This window comes from Phocoena phocoena, chromosome 7 (assembly GCF_963924675.1).
Source record: "Phocoena phocoena chromosome 7, mPhoPho1.1, whole genome shotgun sequence".
In the NCBI taxonomy this organism is placed as follows: Eukaryota; Metazoa; Chordata; class Mammalia; order Artiodactyla; family Phocoenidae; genus Phocoena; species Phocoena phocoena.
Genome location: NC_089225.1, coordinates 71,825,414 through 71,846,406, shown reverse-complemented (window position 1 = coordinate 71,846,406; position 20,993 = coordinate 71,825,414). Strand labels below are relative to the sequence as shown.

The window sequence follows — 20,993 nt, the reverse complement described above, 5'->3', positions numbered from 1 at the left end:
TTTAAGCGTGAAGTAGCATGAGGTCTACAACTTAATTTCAAACAGTTCTGGAAAAAAAAACCCCACATACATTTATATTTACACATACGTACATGTATATGTATGTAGAGATAACACACTTATTTTAAACTGTCCATCTAAAGAGAGAGACAGGTTGAGAAAAAGCAAATGAGACACAATATTAATCAGAAAATATAAGTGAAAGATATCAGATTTTCATATTTTGTTTTTCAACTTTTCTGTAGATTTGCAAATTTCAAAATAAAAAGTCGGGGTAAAAATCAAGTTAGCCAGGCACAGAGAGATTATGAGAGGTAAGACAGTATTTATAGACAAAGAGAAAACTGAGAAAGTGCCAGTCACTTAAGGTAAACTTAGGGTTTCTTCTAATTCCATGATTTACCACAAGAAGTTTATCAAAACTAGTTAAAGCATTTTCAGTGTCCTCCCTCAGGTAATTTAGAAATCATACATTTCTCTCTAACGATCAAATTCTAATTATTTATTCACTGAAGTATACATACATGGAGTCACAAAACAGTATTTAAAATAAAATTCTATAATGTAGATTTTAAAAATTAATTTCAAGAGATCTAACCTATCATAAAAACCTAAATCATAAATCAGACTCACGTTGCATTACTGAATCCAACATACTCATTACCAGCCATCTTATTCAAAAATTGCATTACCTATAAACCAAAATTAGAAAGTATTTTTAGTAATCAAAGAACAAATATAAAGAATGTAGCATGAAAACTGAATTCTATATTGTACTTACATAGTCAAATTTTTCAGCATTATTCACTCCTTGCTGCAAAGAAATGAGACATAAATATGTTAATATAGGGCCCCACCCCAGTTAAGCTTTAAGTGAATATAATATCAAAATTCCAAACTGCTATCATTATAATTAATATACTGCACATTAGTACTTTTAAATCTAGGAAATACTTCTAAGGTAATTCAATATTTACATAAGCTTTTTTATATGTTCTTACATTAACACCCATATGTTGAGAATGGATCTGAATTACAAAGGGAATGCTTTATTTTAAGTATAACTTTTCCCAACTCAAAGTTACAGAAAAGTTTAAATATAAGCTCCTCAAACCCCCTTATCCTTCATAACACCACATAATCTGCTACAATGTATGTTATTTATTTAATTTCACATTTTAAAAAAACTTAAAATAAAGTTTTACCCTTAGCAAAGAATTAGGTATATATAAATTATGGTTTTCAATTAAGAACAATCTACTTATATTTCTAAAATAAACTTAAACCAGTATTAGTTAGAAAATGAGTTATGTTGCAAAGCTATCTTTTACAATTCTAGTATATGTAAACATTCTGGATACATTTTACTAATGTAGAGAAAGCTCTACCTTTAATATCTCACTTGTTACAACAATACTTGAACTAAAAAAATTATATTTCATAGTCTAAAAAAATTAGCTACATTTGTATTTAGCATTATGCCAATTCAGAGTATGGAAGATGTATTGTTTCATCACTTCTATTTCTGACATGTTAGCTACTGCAAATGTCAATAGGAAAAACCTATGTAATGTAGATCAGTTCAAGTAGCCAAATGGTTTCATTTTACCTCGGCGAAGTTTACAAAGCAGTAAGTTGTAGATCTGAAATCAAACGTATTAATTGGTGATATGCACCCAAAAGAAACAATACATCTCTAATTTTTAAAACAAGTTTAAAATGAAGTAATTTGACAACTAAAATTGTAAAAACGAAAATTTTTAACTTTACCCTCAAAAACCCAAAACAATACACTTTAAAATTTTATTTGGTGTGGGGGGGAACTTGTACCAGAGTATTATTTAATTGAATAAAGCCAGGTTCATTATCCACTTTACAAGTGGATTAGGATGTGGCTGATAATCTGTGAAACCCTACAAATCAACTTATTTGAGAAAGAATGTGCAATGACATACACAATCAGTAGCTGGAAAGAACACCACACTATTTCATCAAAATCAGGCATTCACAAAGTTTAAACAAGTTAAGAATAATTTAGCTACAACCATATAGTAATCACTATCTATGTATTTTCTCTAAAGCGTCCTTTGACATATTTTTAAGTTTTCTTTCTTTATAATACACCAGAAATCAAAATGTAGAAATGTAACTCCAAAGCTGTTCAATGAAAAATAATTAAAAGAAGAAATTACCAACTTCATTGAACTGTTGCAGTTGTCAAAATATTCCATAGATCCTAATGCTGTAAAATATGTAACAACATTTAAACCACAAAAACCTTTTTAACCTTTGAAAAAGCACAAAAAAACAACTCTTTTGGAAAAGGATGTCAGCATTTGCATTGGGATGTCACATGGATAATTACTGGTTATACAATTAATCAATGTAAAATAAACAAGTTATATTTGAACTTTCATTCTCTGACCTAAACTGTACCCTATAAAACTAATACAAATTTTCTTTGTTTAGCTGTCATGTTTAATTTTTAAAAAACCAAATACTGTCTCAACTCTTGACTATGGTCACATTCTTGGTCTACTTTGCAGCATACTAAATTAAAGTACAATTAGATTTTACTTCTATGCTATTTTAAAGAAACAACTGGTATTTATCAATGTCTATCATTATATAACATTTTGGGTAAGCTACCTGAAATGTCCTGGCAGATTATGTAAATAAACAAAATAAAATATTTGAATGACTGTGTTGACTCAAGAAAGTCTCTACTCAAAATTTCCCAATTTAAATGTAAAAGGATTAATGTTTCTTCTTATTATCTACCTAGAAAGAGCATTTAATTGAAGTCAATAAAATATATTCCCCCCTGTAATCTCTTGGAAAGATTTCACGTTCCCCAGGGATATGTGGGATTTAGTAATCATTATCAGATGTCACATTATTTTAATTTTGAAAAATTTACATTATAAAGTTTATGTGCAAAGATGTTAGAAAAAAACACACATACACATACCAAATAACCTAGAGTAAATGCCCCCAGCCCCTGCACCGCCCTGCCAAAGCAAAAACACAAACTGTTAAAAAAAAAAAATCATCATTTCTCCAGTAGAGAGGTACAGAGGGGTGAAGGAACAGATGTTATGAAAACTGAAGCCAGGAATGGGTAGATGGGGGATGGTTATACTTTTCTGTTTATTTTGTGCATGTTTGAAATTTTTCATACAAAATTAAAGGAAAAAAGTTTATTTGCTAATAACTTTGCACAGTAATTACAAAACTGTTCCTTTAGAATATTTTCTTTTTTTGAAATAGTAAATAATTTTTAATTATTTCATGTATCAGTGGATATTTTCTATTGCTAGAATAGAAGTATAAATTCTCTTACTATTCTAAATTTTTACAGATGTACAAGTTGAGAAATTCTGCTGATAATAGATGAGTAGATGGAAATAGGAAAGACTTTGTTATGGCAATGTACACAATCCTTTACACATTTATCTCATTACATACAAAGGTCACACAGTAAAATATACCCTCAAAAACTACACTTAATGCTCTCATTAACTAACAACTTGATCAGATCCTCTTTCCATTTTGTTGAAACCAAAAATCTGGAAACAACCTGGTATAAGATTTGTTCCCAGTCACTACAGTGATTACAGTGATTCACATCCTCAATACCATGACCACAATATTTCAAAATGTTCCCTTTTGATGGTGCCCAAGACGTTTTTACAACATGAAGCAGTGCACCACAGTAAAATTTAGGACACGAGAAGTATATACCTTTTGGAAAATGGGAAGAAACCTAGACCAAAGGCAGGTTAATTTTAAGAAAGGCACCTATGGAAACAGATTTAGAAACTGATAGTCTTAAAACTATCAATGCCTCTTTATCTCTTGGAAAAATATTCCCATGCCCAGGGATATGTTTATTTCAGCTTTAAGTCACTGCACATTATTAGATATCACATTATTTTAATCTTAAAATTACAGTAATTTATATTAAGTATGGTAGGAAAACTTAAAGATAAACTGGACAAAATACAGTTACCAAAATTTCTAACCCATTTACCACATGACTTTTAAAAAGCAAACCATGTGGTTTGTTTGAAAAGGTTAGTAATCAGACCTTGAGATTAGAAAATTATACAAATTTATTTTTCTATAAACATATCTACCAAGTTAAAGAATTTACATTCCTTTGAGGAAAACTTTTATGAATGAAAATTTGACAAAGAAGCACTGAGTTTTAACACTGGCTATTAAAAGAATTAGTAAGTATACTGGAGTAGTTTTATAACCTGTTTATACAATATACTCATGAACTGATTTATGTATTATACATCACAACACAGGTGAAAATATCACTATTAACTGGGACATGTGCCAATAAATGTAATATTAATATGACTCATTTAAAGTCAATGCATTAATCACAGTTATTTTGTAAGTAAATCACTTGATTCCATTCATAAAGTATGGAGGTGTAGAAGCAAATTGAAAATTAGAAATCATAGAGGAAAAAGGCACAGAAGAAAGAGGCAAAAAGAGGTAACTAAAAATGATTTTACAAAACATTTGGTTTAATCTCTCCAAAGAAAATGCTTTAAAGCTAAATAATACGTGAGAATTAATATAAATATTACAGGTGAAAAATAATGTTCTAAATCTAGTATTTTCATAGATTAGCCCTAAAAATAAAGTAACAAAAAAGGGAATTCTGTTGACAAATTACCCGCCTTTTATTTGAGGAAAAAAACCCTCAAGCACATCACCTGATATAATCATGAAGAACTGATATAATCATAATAAGCCAATATAATCCTTTCTTATGAATGTTACCAAGTTCAAGGCATCATCCATTGCTCCCCAGAGCCACAAACTGCCTTAAAAATGTGGCTTATAAGCATGTGTAACAGGTGATTGCTAACATGACCAAACTGAACATTACACACATATTAACTAAATTTGTCTTGATTTTTTAATGGAGCATGATTAAATTATTATTTTAAAAAAGAGAGGAAAAAAACCTCCAATATTTTAAATTCAAAAATACTTCTGATTTTAAAAAAAATCAAGTTCTTCAAATGACAAAAACCAGAAACTACCACGAGAATAGAGACACAAACATAGAAGACAATGTGACTTTATCTTTAAAATTAAAAAGCAGAAGTGTGACAATTATAATATGTTGTCCTCATTTTTCCACTCTAGCCCTCAAGTTATCAGAAGATCTTAACTTTTAAACTGAAACTAGGTGAGATTAAAAAATTATGTAAGGATGCTGCTATTTCATCCAGAGTAACTGTGCTTTCAAATTTATTTTTACTCTTTCCTTTAAATCAAGCAACCAGATTACCATCATCAAATAAAATCAACTGCATCAAAAAGTATTCCTTTAAGTTTAGCAGCTACCACAGAGAAAGAGACAGGAAGTATAGTACCTTCATGGTTTTTAAAATTATGTGCCTTTTAAGTACAAAAATGACATTTGTTTTTATGAAGGCATTTACCTATATAGTGTTTAAAATTTTAAATATTGGAGTTTTCCTACAAGTTTAGTAGTTAAGAATTTATGCAACAGGTTCCTTCTGTCCAAATTCTCCTTTTTTACACAATCTGCTAATCCTTTTGAACATTTGCTCTGCCTCTTCCCCCATTTTCCTGAGGACCACCATCAATCCCACAAAGGAAAAATATCAATACTACAAAATTATGAAATAAAGTCTTACTAAAGATTCTAGTAATTTGTGTGTGGGGGGAGGGGGAATAACATGAGGGGAATGTTTTAATAGCACCATAATAAAGTTCTGAATTTTTAAAGAAAAATATAGCCTTAAGGTCATCAGCTAAAAGCTAAAAAACAGAATTCACATCTAATAGCCATGGTAAAATGGCCACACTTTGGGTACTCAAAGCACAACCTCCTTGAGAAGAAGCCTAGTTCCTTATGGATAGCAAGCACTGACTAATGTCCAAAGAATGACTGTATACACTCACTGAAAATTAGATTTACTTTTAATCCAATAACTGGTATCTTCTGTAAAAGTTAAATTAGGAAAATAAAATGTCTGCCTTTTGGACAATATAACTATGCTAGGTAAAGACAAAATGTCATCAAGAGAAATAGCAAACATCTACATTAAAAATGGCAGAGTAAATTTGAATGAATAGCAAACAGAAAATTGGGAGACTTAGCTCAAGCCCAATTCTACTGCTGTTAGAACCTATCCAGTCTGTTTCCTCATCTTATCTATTTAAGGAGTAAGAAGGAGTAAGAAGGCTGAGCTTGAAAACTCCTTCAGTAATTGAAGTTTTATTACTTCAATTTCAACTACCAATTCATCAATATTATGTGATCATATAATCTGCAGAGATCACAGATAGTTATTTATAAAAGTTTTGAATTCTTTTTTAAAAAGTCCAAGAAAAGTATTACATTCTGGGACAGTCAGTTTTACACAGAGGTATGTCAAGCTTATCCCTTCAAGATTTAGATGAACTTCATTAAAAAAAAAAAAAACCCAAACCAAAAAAACCCCCCAAAACTTGTGAAACAACTTCTAAAAATAAAACAAAAAAGGTCAAAGAAACTGACCTTAAATATGAACCGTATCCCAAAGCCTCATTTCCAACTGTCAGTAAATTTACAATTTTTCTAAATTTAAAAACACTGATCAAATTTGTAAATACAAGACAACTTAGTTAAATGTTTGCACAGTTGGATGTAACCACACTTATGCTGTGTATGTGTGTTTTTTTAACTGTTTCTAAGTACTCATATTAATGTTGCTCATTGTATAGTTTATGGCTTGTGACTAAACATCATATCATGATGTGATATGACCAGACATGCATTTCCCACATGCAGCATTTCAGTGTAGTATATTAAGCCCATGAATCATTAAACAAAAGATGTTTAACTGCATGCAGTTAAGCAAGACTTCTATTAATCATTTACATATGTCCCTTTCTTGAAAATACTATTGGTGTACTATGTTAATCTTTTTCCAGTGTAAGAGTTCTTAAACTGAGATCCATGGGTCTGTGAATTCCCTACAGTTTATATAAAATCATGGTATGTGAACATTTTTTCTGGGAAGACCCAAAAAAGGTTCAGAACCATTCTAGTGGTTTTCTCATCAAGCACTAATACACATTTTATTATCATAACTTTCCTTACCTCTAACTTATTTGTTCAAATCTGAACAATTATTAATGAGACTTTTCTCTCATCACAGTATTTACTGAATTTCATTGTAAGGGCCCATTTACTGGTGTATACCCCATGTTATACTGTAAGTTGTGGCATGACTGTACTTAGTACATATTCATATTATTTTCTATAATAAACACGTAGTTTCTTTCACCTCAAACTGACAACTTTTCTCTTATGTAAAACAGTGACAACTAGATTATAGTGGGCATAGCCTAAAATTAGTTACATTAAAAAATAATACTTGTCTATAATATCTCCATCACTAGAGTTACAAGGATTAAGTGGGCCAGTGCTTATGAAGCATTTGCTCTAAAATAACAACATATATATTCTTAAGATAGTACTCTTCTATTTTAAAGGCTTTTCTCATGAATGAAGAAAAAAATTCATTAAAGTTAAGAGAGGATTTCTAGCATACAAATTAGATGAATTTTTATTAACTGGGCCAAGGGTATAATTTATATTCAAACATTCCTTGTGTAACCAGGGTATCCCATCTTCAGAAATGCATCTACAAAGGCACATAGCTATGTTTTTTTCAAGCATGGAATAGATGTGCACAGATTTACTGAAGAAAGTATATAAATGTTCCAAACACAAATGAAATATAATTGAATACCAATGAAACTTATAATTAGAAATTAAAAATCTAAGCAGTATCACAGAATAGAACCACTTTCAAATACTTATTTCAATACATTAGTGTTTCCAATTATTAAGGCAAACTAGACACTTAACAAAAGAAACAAAACATACCATGTAAACCAAAGAGTAGGAAAATAATGTAACTTAATAACTGGAATAAGTCTTATTTAGTTATTACATGATTCAAGTAAAACAAATGAAACAAGTTCAAATGAAAATTGTGATTACAGCTCATGAAAGTATAAAGGACTTGAGAACAGTCAAGGGTAAATGTACTTTGTTTTAACACAAAGTACCAGAACATTTGTCCCTACATATGCTGATGACAAATATCAAACAGTAACACGCTGTTACTTCTGTTTACATCTGTTCATTCTAGAAGAGTCAAAAAGAAGAGAAAGAAAAAAATATTAAAACTTTAAGAAGAAAAACTTCTGTGACTACTGTTCAGAAGAGACTTCCTTTTGAATTTTTGCCAGATCTTCAGGTCAAGAGTAACTGTTGGAATTTATGTCATCTATTTTAATTTTGTCCTTGAAATTACATCATTTATTTTGAAATAAATAAAAATCCTAACCTTATGCCATACCATTAATTTAACACCAAAAGAAAAATTTTCACATTTCTACATAAATAAGATTCCTCTTTATGCCTTAGTATTTAAAATTTTTACTGGATTAAAAGGAAATGTCAACATTTTACCTTTATTAATGAAGTCACAACAATTGCTCCAGCATTTACCATAGGATTGTGTGGTTTATCTGAAAATATAAAAGCAATAGCATTACTTTAAATACCTGATAAAATTTTCTGTGATGCACAGGTACTTCCCATGAACATTCATCTATTTTCTTTATGTAAGCCATTGATTGTTACAGTTCTTTTTGGGGGTCGGGGGTGGAGAGTGGAGGAGTGCATTAAAGTCAGTTACACATCAAACCAGTAATACACTTTTAAGAACCTGCTATAATTATACAGGCAAACAAAGATTCAGGTACAGAAAGACAGTGAACAGTGCTGTAAGAGCACATCCAAATTTCCTAACTCTGCCATTTGATCCTGGGCAAGTAACTGAACTTCACTGTGCCTCAATCTTCCCATCTGTAAACTGGGAGTAATAACAGCACCAATACCTCAGCAAGTCATAATACTTCAATGAATTAAAAAAAATGCTTTGGCACAGCACTAAGCAATCAAATAATATTATTATTAAAAATCAACTTGGAAAAAGCATATCTGGTGTGGACCCAATTTTCCTTTTTAAAAGTATTTTATTTTTGTGTTTATGTATATACATATACATATGCAGAAAATGAAAACAGGTGATACACATAGGATAAAAAGATTACAGGGTATTTAAGTTGTATTCAGCATGCCTTCTATATTTCCTGACAATAAGGATGCATTTCTTGTATAATTACAAAATTACTTAAAATTTAAGTTCGTCCAAAATCCTACCTCTTCTCCTAACTCTTACAACAAACAGAATTTCAAATCTCAGCTGATTATATGGTCATTCATAGCACAGCACAAACGCCAAACACAAAACTCTTAGGGCACTGAAAACATTTATTTGAAAGCATAATCCCTAATCTGTTTGTGGTAGTAATTTACTTCTTTGGGAACAAGTTCTTATCTAACTTGACACATCTAGCAGAATTCATAAGTTATTGCTACATTATTAGTCTCCTTGAATTTTAAGCAAGTTACCTTCCGTGAGATGAGTCTACAGCTAAACAAGGAAATTCTTCAACTGTTGAAGAGTTACTATATGACCCAGCAATTCCACTCTCAGGTATATAACGAAGAGAAATAAAAACGTGTACACAAAAACTTGTACACAAATGTTCTCAGCAGTATTACTGATAATAGTCAAAAAGTGAAAAATAACCCACAACCCAAACATCCTGCCAAATGATGAATGGGTAAACAAAATGTGGTATTATTATCCAAACAATGGAATATTATCCAGCAATAAAAAAATGAAGTATTGACATAAGCCACAACATGAAGGCACCTTGAAAACATTATGCTTAGTAAAACAGGCCAGTCAGAAAAACCAAATATAATGATTCCATTTACGTAAAGACCAAATATAATGATTCTGTTTATATGAAATGTCCAGAACAGGCAAATCCATAGAGAAGGAAAGTAGATTACTAGTTTCCATGGGTAGAAGAGAAATAGGTATTGACTACTAATATCTCTAATACCTAGGGTATCTTTTGGGAGTAATAAAAGTGTCCCCAAATCGACTGTGGTCATGGTTGTACAACTCTATGAATATACTAAAAGCCATTAAATTGTACATTTTGAATGAGTAAATTATGTAGTAGGTAAAGTATATTTCAATAAAACTGTTAAAAATGTTTAATTAAAAAAATCAATAATGACAAAAAATTGGGTAACTTAACAGTACACCATTTTCCTCAATATAAGATCAACAATATGATTTAGTAGCTAGCTAGGCTTTAAATAGTGTACATTTTCGGTTACTCATGATAATGACAAGTTCTAAAAGTTAAAATAAAACAGTACAGGTATACTATCTAAATAGTACAGTCAGGATTTCACCTATTTCAAATTATGCTAAGGGAAGTCTGCTTTCTTTGAGATCACACAAAATGACAGTAATAGTTGTCACAGAAAAATACTACGCAACAAAAGGGAAGCCAAGAAACAAAAAATTTCCAGTATTATCTATGTAAAAGAAAAACCAAATGCAGACACAGAAATCAAAATATGGAAATCAGGGCTTCCCTGGTGGCGCAGTGGTTGAGAGTCCGCCTGCTGATGCAGGGGACACGGGTTCATGTCCCGGTCCAGGAAGATCCCACATGCTGTGGAGTGGCTGGGCCCCGCAACTGGAGAGGCCACAACAGTGAGAGGCCCGCGCACCGCAAAAAAAAAAAAAAAAAGGAAATCAGGCTGTGCTAAATTAGTTTATACTCGTATTTGTGTATATTCATGTATCTGTCCTTTCATTTTTTTTTTTTTTGGACGTTATCAGGTTTAGACTCTAGGGCCCTAAGAGGTAGCTAATGTGTGTATTCCAAATGGTACCACATAAACGTGGGCATTTACTATTTTGTACTATTTTGTAAATCATAAATATTCAGCAAATACTACATATGCTACATTTAAGAAGATCTTCCAAGAACACTAAAGCATTTCATGGCATGACAGAGCAATTTTCAGATGACAGAGCAATTTTCAGATGTAAGCACTGCTCACTCTGACTTTGGCTTAAAAGCCAGACATCTGAACACTTAGAAATACACCAGAGATTAAAACACCAGCTTTACTGCATTATAAAACCTCAGTCTAAAAGTGGAAATCTCCTTTTCCGCTCTGCTCTGCCATAGTCAGAAGGAAAGAACTGAAGGGTTCAGTTTAGAATTTTTAATTTAAAAAGAATTATGACAACAGAAATAACACAAGCTAATTAATAAAGGCTACTATCTGAAGTAATGACATATATTAGCTTAGTATAATGACAAAATGGACATCTGAAATTTTGGGGCATGTTTTTAACTAGAATGCAAAAAAATGATTAATTTTAACAAATATTTATTCTAAGGGAATAAAACAAGCAAAAAATTCTTCCATATTATACCAGAAAAAGCTTTTCAAACTAAGTATATGAACCTTACAAAGATGTGGGTCATGACTGAGGCTGATAGTAAAAGAGTAACTACTATAATTTCTTTATCTATTCATTATATTCAGATTAATGTTAATTTATCATCATAATCTTACAAAGCTAGGATAATATTATTTGTTTCTTTTAATTTTATAACGCTAGATAGACACACATGCACATACATACACAGAGTGCAGTTTCACCATAAATTACCCTTGAAATTTTCAATATAAAAAAGACCCACAAACTCTTTTCTTGCTGGGGCTAATCTAAAACCAAGACTCTAGAGCACAGAACCTATGCAGAACTCAAGAAGGAGTGGTATGGTATAGTGACGCCTTCATTTTCCCATTATTTCCCAGATTCCTGGTATTGGCTCAGGCTTGGAAAAAGTCAAAGAATATCAAGGCAAAACCTCTTGTTAAACTTTATGTTCAGTTATTACAAAACAGTGCTAAATTCCTGAGTTCTTATTGTGATTTTTCTTATAGACTTAGTGTCAATAAATGTATATGGCAAAAAAATGTATTACTTACAATGTTAAAGTCATTTACCCCAAGCCTATTTTATTTCTTACCACTCAATTCACCAGAACCACCTAGTTTATTCAAGTTTGTATTTTTGGGAAAATAGTAATTTTTCTTGTAAAATGTTTAATCTTGTGAGAACAAAAATATTCTTTCCATATTAAATCTAGATGTCAGTGAATTTAATAAATAAGGTACTTCTGCATATGTCCTTATTGAAGTTGCTAGTTTACAGTAATCTCCATAAAATCAAATGTAGCATCAGGATAGAAAGATTATGGTAAAATAAGTAAGAAAATGCAACTGCCCTCAAAACAAATAGAAAGAGAAGCATAAGAAAGTATCAGTCTTGTAACTTCATTTTAAAAACTCATAAAACAATACTGAGTATAAGGCATATTTTTTATTTTTCATCCAGCAGAAAGAAAAAATACAAAAGTATATTTCTCACAACCATTACTGTAATTCCTTCACTCGTTTTCTTCAATTCTATTTTAACTTGTCACACAATGAGGAACCTAGCATATGCCTGAAAGATTAAAAAACAGAAACCAATCTATAGGTTGGTGTTTAGATTTAAAACCTCTATCAGATCAAAAGTACTAACTACCTTTGTCCTCCCCTTTTCTTTTGGATTCCTGTAAAGCAATAAGACTTGTTAGTTATCCAACTATTTAACACAAGATATTTCTTTCAAATACTAAATGTTATGAAGGAGAAAAAACAAAACATCACCTCAACCAGGGCCACCATTAAAGCTTTTTATTATGGAAGTTTTCAAATATATACAATATACAAAAGTAGAAAGAAAAGTATATAAGCATGCATGTACCCATCATTTAGCTTCAATGATTACCAACATAGAGTAATAATCACATGCATCACTCCCAGCTACACTCCACTGAATTATCTTAAAGCAAATTCTGGACCCTGTGAGACTTTATAAGATATTCCCCTATAGGTGGTTATAAAGTGAAAATCTTACTTCCTGCCTCTGTCTTTTCTCTAGCCCACTTTCCAGTGGTATGAGACGCCTAAAAAACCTGTTTTTTAAAGTAGGTTAACTATCTCTATGGGTTTCACAGAAGTTCCATGACAAATGAAAAAGTATCAATGCTTTTAATTTTCTTTTTCTTCGAAAAAAAAAAGTAGTTAGATTTACACAGGAAAATGAGGTATTTCTTCTTCCAAGTAACTTTTATATAATTCTTACCATCTTCGTTTAAGAACAGTTTGTTGAACCTTAATCCACTTGGCTCTTTCCCAACATATCGATGCACATATTCTGTTCCAAGATCATTAACAGCAATGGCATATTTCAAAGGTTTTACACAGGATTGAAGGCAAAATGGAACTTTGGTATCCCCAATAGAATGCCTATTTAAAAGTAGATTTAAAAAATAATTAAGATCAACTGTGAAAAAATGTAACAATAACTGGAGCTGTTATTTACATGTTAATTCTAATTTATAACAGTTTTCCCATAATTCAACAGCAAGTTTACTTGGATATTGAAGAATAAATATAAGTATGTTTATTTTAACAGGGATACTGCAATAAAAAGGCAAAAGCTTTCAAGTACTCAGGTAACAGACTGGTTCAAAATTAGATAATAAGTAATGTAAAAAATTGCCTCTGGGGCTTCCCTGGTGGCGCAGTGGTTGAGAGTCTGCCTGCCGATGCAGGGGACGCGGGTTCGTGCCCCGGTCCGGGAAGATCCCACATGCCACGGAGCGGCTGGGCCCGTGAGCCATGGCCGCTGAGCCTGCTTATCCGGAGCCTGTGCTCCGCAACGGGAGAGGCCACAAGAGTGAGAGGCCCGCGTACCGCAAAAAAAAAAAGAAAAAGAAAAAGAAAAAATTGCCTCTGAGGGCAACAGGGTATGGCCCTCCTTACTCCTATCTGTATTCAATCATATAAAATGAACTAGCCCTTTTAGAAATTAGTCACAATTTTTTTTACTCATAGCTTTAATAATGGCTAAACTGTGGTTAGTTTTTAAATGAAGCTCAGTTTATTCAATACCACTCTCTGAGACCCTGTCTATAAATACCTCATCTTGTGAACCATATCTATTGACAATTTCAGCCCCATTAAAAGAAACAGCATCCAGTTTTATAAACCTGATAGAGCTGGCACTAACGGCAATCATAATCACCATGTAGATAAACAACAGAACAAACTAAGATGAAAATGAAATAGAGAATAGGTTTGAAAATGAAAAAACTGTGACTGGCCCCATTATAATGTAAGCTTAACAAGGGCAGTGATCTTTGTTTTATTTGCTGAAGTATCCCAGGTGCCCCAAACAATGTTCCAACACATTACAGGCACTCATTTATTTGAGTGAAATTTATTCACAGTGAAACTGGGCACTATAATAACTACCCCTGGGCAAACAGGGGGTTTAATGGAGACATCAAAGAGACACTTACTTCTAAGTATATGATGGAATATAAATAAATATGTGTATAAATATATAAAATATATATAATATTTTTCCTGTCAAATTTATGAATAACTTCTAATTCAGACCATAACTTCAATTTGGCAATCATTCTGAAACCTGACAAAAGCCTGTCTTACTACCTCTGGATTTAAAAATACCTATGTTCTAGCCCAAAGTCAAGTTTCTTATCTCTAGATAAGAAATCTGAACTAAAAGAATCATCTCTACACACAAAGTATGTTTAAGAAGAAAAAACACATGTGCAATAATTAGGTGATAATAATTTCTTCCAAATATAAAAATTTCCACTACATGATAAACCATTTCCTCCAAATACAAAAAAATAGGAATACCACTCCCTACTGGAATTTGCTCCGTAAGGATAAGCCATGTCTTCTCATGCATTTGTGTCTGTTCATAGCACCCAATATTTAATTCAACACACAAGTGTTTAGTACATTTCACAGGCCCAGATAAGGATAAAAGCCTGTCATAATGGAGAGAACAATGGACTGGAATTTAACAGACCCAGGTGCTAGTTTCACCTCTGCCAGTTTTATACAAACTCTGAACCTCAGATTCCTTATTATAAGAATGAATGAGCCAAACCACATGTTTTTTTAAACTGTAAATATTTGAGGAAGATAAGTAGTAAAAAATAAAAGGATCACTTACAATGAAGGCACTTAAGGGATACAAATTGTAATAAATGGGTGGAAAAGCTTTAACTGGGACATTATCTTGAAAAATAAAATCTAAAATTATATGGCTAAATGACTTGTAGTTTTAACAAAATTTAGGATAAAATTACATCTCTGATATAAATTCATCAAGCTATATACACCTCGGAGTTGTATATCTCATTTTATTTAAGTTATATTTTAATGAAAAAAAAATTACCTTAGTAAAAGCAAAGAAAAAACCAGAAAGATTATACCTCTGAGCTAAAGTCTTCCAATGAGTAAAAAAATATTGATTTTTCTTTTTTTGGCATAATTTTTCTGACTGATAAAACCAAATTACAACACAATAAGAAATCTTATGTCTGACTCATAGCATAATAAAAAAGGTCATGCTTAAAAAAATATTTCAGAACTCTATTTTTCCAAGGGCCTCTCTTAATTTACTTTTTTTTTAATTGACTTTTTAAATCAAATCATTCTCTTTGAAGTGCCCTCATATTGTTATCCTTTTTATAATTCTACATCAAATGTCAGTGGTTATGCCCGGAGTGTGAGTACATCCCAAAGACCACCTTCGTAGACTTCATGAAATCTTTTGAAAATGACTGATGGGTAAGAGACTTTATTACATTATATTGCCTTAACTACCATGCTAATCATATAAGCAGCAAGAGGAACAAAGATAATGACAGGATAGGTAACCCATGTTAAGCCAAGAAAGGTGGACTAATTTTATTAGCGGTCAGTTCATTAGTGAATAATTTCATGTTCTGCCAAATCCACTTTTCCTAAGTAAATGTGGAACTGCAGTTCCTTGAACAATAAGCATTCAAGTAACAAGACTACAACTGTGAATAAGATAGATGAAATGCCTCATAAAATTTAGTATAAGGTATTGTTTCAGTTGAGTTTTCTAACTTAAACTAAAATCTAAACTTCTTTACCTTCTTGAATTTATGTCAGGTCAGGGGGCTAATTACTATTACAGAAGAGGCTCCTCTCTACCTCATGTTCACTGTTATGCAAAATTTAAGGCTTAGAGTTGGTTTTGATGGATCTGAAATAAACTTACCTCTGTCCATCTACTGTACAAACGGACACACCCCACAAATCAGGACTGAACTTGGCTAACTGAGGAATATAATCTGCAACCTATGCAAAACAATGGAAAGAAATTAACAGATATAATATAGGCAAATAGTATTTTCTTCTACCAAAAAACTGATCTCAATTTAGCTTCTACCAATGAACAGTTATTTTATAGTACTCAGTGGCTTTGTAGTCTATCTTTTATAACAATATTCATAAAAACTAAGGGTACAACAGACTTGAGGATTACAAGTGAAATCTAAGTGACTTCTCTCAGTCTCCATCACCTACTATGTTTTCCAATGCATTCTGTCTTCCTAAAAAAGCACAGTCTAAAAGAACTAGGATTTGATTTTTTTTTTAAGGGAAACAGAGAACTTCTTTAATTGGGGTCATGCTAATAGGGTTTCATTACCTAAAAACTTTCAATATGGAGAATAAATAAAATAGCGCTTATATTATGTAGAGGATTTTAAAAACTGGGAACATTTTATTTAATGTTCAAGGATATCATACCTGCAGAAATTCCCAGTAAGCTACTTTTTAATTAATTGAAAATTTAAAAGCCATCTCAATCATTTGAAAATCAAAAAGAACTCTTAAGCTTAGATTTCTCTTTGGCCAAAATAACAATTAAGTTAACTATTTGAAATATTTTAAAAGCACTTACTCCAGTGGCTTCACTTAAATTTCTTAATTAGCAAAACACAAAACTACACAATTTTACTCTCTACCTCAAGTTTAGTTGAATTTATTAAGTGATAGGCTTAGGAAAAACGTTACCTTTCCTCCAGACTGCTTTTTAGCACTCTCATATAACTCATCAATGTGTGAAGTAAAAGACATAAAGTCAGGAATGACAAACTTTCTTCTAAAGGCTTGTGTCAACAAAACAATGTTGCTTTGAACACATCTGTGGAATACAAGAAAAAAATTAATAGACTGGGTACCTTTCAAATATTAGTACTTGCTAATAATAACAATATTAATCAGGAGAATATTCAAACAATAAAGAAATTCAACATTTTAAACAACAAACTAAATTCTATAAATTATACTCTTTCCACATTATTTTCTTTCCTTCAAGCAGCCTTTCATGTAGCTGCTTGTAAGCTGTTGAACAAGTTAAAGAAATAAATTAGCCTAAAAATTGTGTCAAAGATTAAAACAGCAGAGCATTCCACCAGATTAAGTACCAAGACCATCTAAAAACAAGCTTTTCAGCCTACCAGAGTTGATAAGCATTCAGCAAGACATTTGGTTAACAAAAATCAGACTTTAATATATAGCTGAGATCCTGTTTATTCTTCCATGAAATAACCTCAGACACATATCCTTTAATTTCTACATATTACTAGTATTTCACAAAAAAATAAACATTTTGTATTTTAATAATTTTTCCTAAATTACATTTTGAAAAATTTGCATTTCTAAGCTAAAAAAAGGGAAATAATACCAACTTCGTTTAGTCAGATTTGTCTCTTATATGAAATACTTATTAAAATGCTTATGAAAATAATGTATAACTTTAAAAATTATATACAGTAGTATAATAATTTTATATTATTTGAATCACCAAAAATGTTAAATTACATTATTCTATTCACTGTAAGATGTGTATATACATTGTAGAATAAAATTGTTTCACTGTTAAAAATTATTTAAAAGATATGGTAAACCATCTGGATAGGAGAGCATGAAATCTAATGATTTGAACCAATATTCTACTTTGTTTTAAAAAGGATTCAAGCTAGAAAATCAACTTATTAATGTAACCTTAAAGAGTTTAAAAATAGGTAACAGCCAGCCATATACTCTAAATTCATCTTCTTAAGAGAGTCTCAGAAACTTAGTAACAGAATAGTTAATTGATAAAGACATTTGCAGACCTGAGCATCAAGCCATAATATCAACTTAAGACTAAGCCCATAACAGACTAAAAAGTACTAAGTTTCAAGTACTATTTATCCTGCTTAACCTTCAAAACATGAACACTCTGAGAAGATGATTTCCCCACTTTACAGATGAGAAAAATCTGTGTTTAACTTTCAAGTAAATAACATGCACTAATTATAAATGGAGAGTCGGAGAAGTAGACACTCTCGGTATTTCTTTTTCAATCCATGGTAAATGATAAATTTTTATATCTCAGTATCTTAATTCAAGTTGTTCTAAATAAAACAAATTAGAATTAAAAGCCAGCTATCACACTTTAACTATTAATAAAAATCCAGAATATATACTCACTTGGTCAACATAAAATTAAAACACTGATTTAAAATAAAATAGGTTATTTTCAGTGATAAAGATGTGCTTCAGTTACAACATGAAAAAGTTACAGTCCTAATTTCCATTATTAATCTACAGATGTAGAAATAATTGACATCCAAGAGATAACAAATATTTACTTCAATAAACTTTGATAAATTTTGACATAGTTTCAATGTTAATCTAATAAATACTTTTTGCCATTGACTTAATATTTAATATGCTCCAAACAGCAATTCAACTTGCACGTGAGTTGCAAGTAATATATAACAAAAGACACATTTCTCAGCAGAAAGAAGTTAGGACAATTCCTGACCTTAAATCACTATATCTGTATCAAATCAAATCTACATGCCCACTTTTTCAAGAAGTATTACATGAGAAAATATGAGGACTGCCAAACATAAATTATTAACCTTACTACTAACTATTTAACTACTCAAAATTAAACAGCACTTTTAAAAGGAGGCTTTATCATTAACAATATTGTACAGTCAGTGAAACTGGGATTTTTTTTTTTTGCTCTATCAGAAGGTGCTCATAAAGCTGTGCGAACAGCCTTCACTGGTGAATTACTATGGCCAACCAAGGCAATACCATTCAAAAGAGTGTCTAGCTGCACGCTGATGAACAAACTGTAATGTTTTTCTTGGGAGTTATTTTAATATAGATGTCATGAATCTAAGTAGAAAACCAGAAGGGATATAAAGTGACCTGAGGAGGAAGTGCTTATGCTTTTCAACAGTCACATCTTTCTCATGCTTTTTTCAGTTTTCTCATCTGTAAACTGGTAATAATTTTTCTTTCCTTCTTTACTTAAATGTTTAGGGTTAGCAACTGTAATGCACATCAATGTTTTACAAAATATCTCACATATAATTTTTCATTAGTAAAATAACATAGTGGATAAGAATTTTTTAAGAAAAAGCAAATACAAAGACTACCATTCATTTCCTCCAAAACAAAAAAGATAAAAAAATTATGATCACACATAAAAATATTTCTAATATTTATATGGCTAAAAATGCATGAATAAATAAGGCATTCCTTTTCAGTACAAATTTTCTACTTCTATTGAGATTATTAGTATTAAAAACAATTGATTATCTAGATAGGTACAGGCAGTCTCCAACTTTCAAACAGACCATGCTCCAAAAAGTATGCATAGAATTCATCTTCCCATTCAGAAAAAATTCTACATATTAGATGTTTCTCAGATTACCCTCAAAGGCTAAATATATTAAGCAACAATGTATTTTAGGTAAAATATCAACACGTTGACTTCAACCAAACCTTTCCACTCTCCTTTATAAATTACTTCTTTGGGAAGATGAATTCCATTGCACCCACCTGCATGGAGGTGAGATTATTTCTGGCAAAACTAACTAGAAAACTTCTCATTTTGAAAACAGAGAAAAAACTTCTCCGAAGCAATCACCGTTCCAGGTGACCTGAAAAGGTTAATAGTCAGAGGTTTTTTGTTTGTTTGTTTTGTTTTTTTTGGCGGTACATGGGCCTCTCAGTGTTGTGGCCTCTCCCATTGCGGAGCACAGGCTCTGGACGCGCAGGCTCAGTGGCCATGGCTCAGGGGCCCAGCCGCTCCGCGGCATGTGGGATCCTCCTGGACCGGGGCACGAATCCATGTCCCCTGCATTGGCAGGCGGACTCTCAACCACTGCGCCACCAGGGAAGCCCAATAGTCAGAGGTTTGAATCACCTCATTCTAGGGATGAAAAGAGAAATCATATGCCTATAGACATAAACTTTTCCATTGCTTGTTCACATATACCACTAAGCATTTGTCAAGTTGGGAACTGCCTATATTACAATCATCAATTTTTTTTAAAAATTGGATTAGTGTTTAAAATAATGCTAATTGTTAGTTTTTAATATACTTATGGGTAGAAAATTTTATGATTGTTTCCTGGCTTCATACTCAGTGTATTTAAATTACTTTCAATTTCATATTTAAACAGAGCAATATGTTTATGAAGCACAAAAGAAATTTAACCAGTACTAAAAAGGTATAAAATACTGCTTTCACTTAGGAATTCCAAAGCAATTCCTTATACCCATTGTCAACAGACCTACCTACCAACTCTCTGACAACTTCATTCTCAGATATACCAAAATAACCCCCCAGAAGGCACCCCACAATCAAGATACTTTGCACAGAGAGTTCATGAACACTAAAAATAAAATAATCTTTACTGCAAAGGCACAGCTAACTAGAAGTGATTTCCTTCCCTTCACAAAGAAACAGGTTCTGAAGATTCAAAATTCCTAACACCAATTCCAACATGGAACTAAAATCTACACTTAATAAGGTCGGCTGAGTTCACAGAATCAAGAACCTTGTGGTGAAAAGACAGAGATCTAAAATTGCCAGCAGTGCTTCACAGTATGCCAAGATACTTGGGAGGATCTCAGTTAAATACTTATACCTTCAGATGACTTAATATTCCAGGATATTCCCAGGAGACACCTAGAACAAATCATCTAGCCCCCA

The 20,993-nt window shown here is 31.6% G+C and overlaps 1 protein-coding gene across 2 annotated transcripts in view; it reads right to left on the bottom strand.

The window, feature by feature from the left end:
• The window catches only part of GLS (glutaminase), a 78,759-nt gene that overhangs the window by 41,529 nt on the left and 16,237 nt on the right, over positions 1 to 20,993 (bottom strand). For both annotated transcript variants that reach the window (XM_065881220.1, XM_065881221.1), the window contains exons 4-9: positions 17,000 to 17,129; positions 16,200 to 16,279; positions 13,209 to 13,372; positions 8,528 to 8,586; positions 782 to 814; positions 634 to 692 (exon numbers count right to left, since the gene is read on the bottom strand). In XM_065881220.1, coding sequence (XP_065737292.1) covers positions 634 to 692; positions 782 to 814; positions 8,528 to 8,586; positions 13,209 to 13,372; positions 16,200 to 16,279; positions 17,000 to 17,129 — 525 coding nt within the window. The remainder of the gene's footprint in view (positions 1 to 633; positions 693 to 781; positions 815 to 8,527; positions 8,587 to 13,208; positions 13,373 to 16,199; positions 16,280 to 16,999; positions 17,130 to 20,993) is intronic.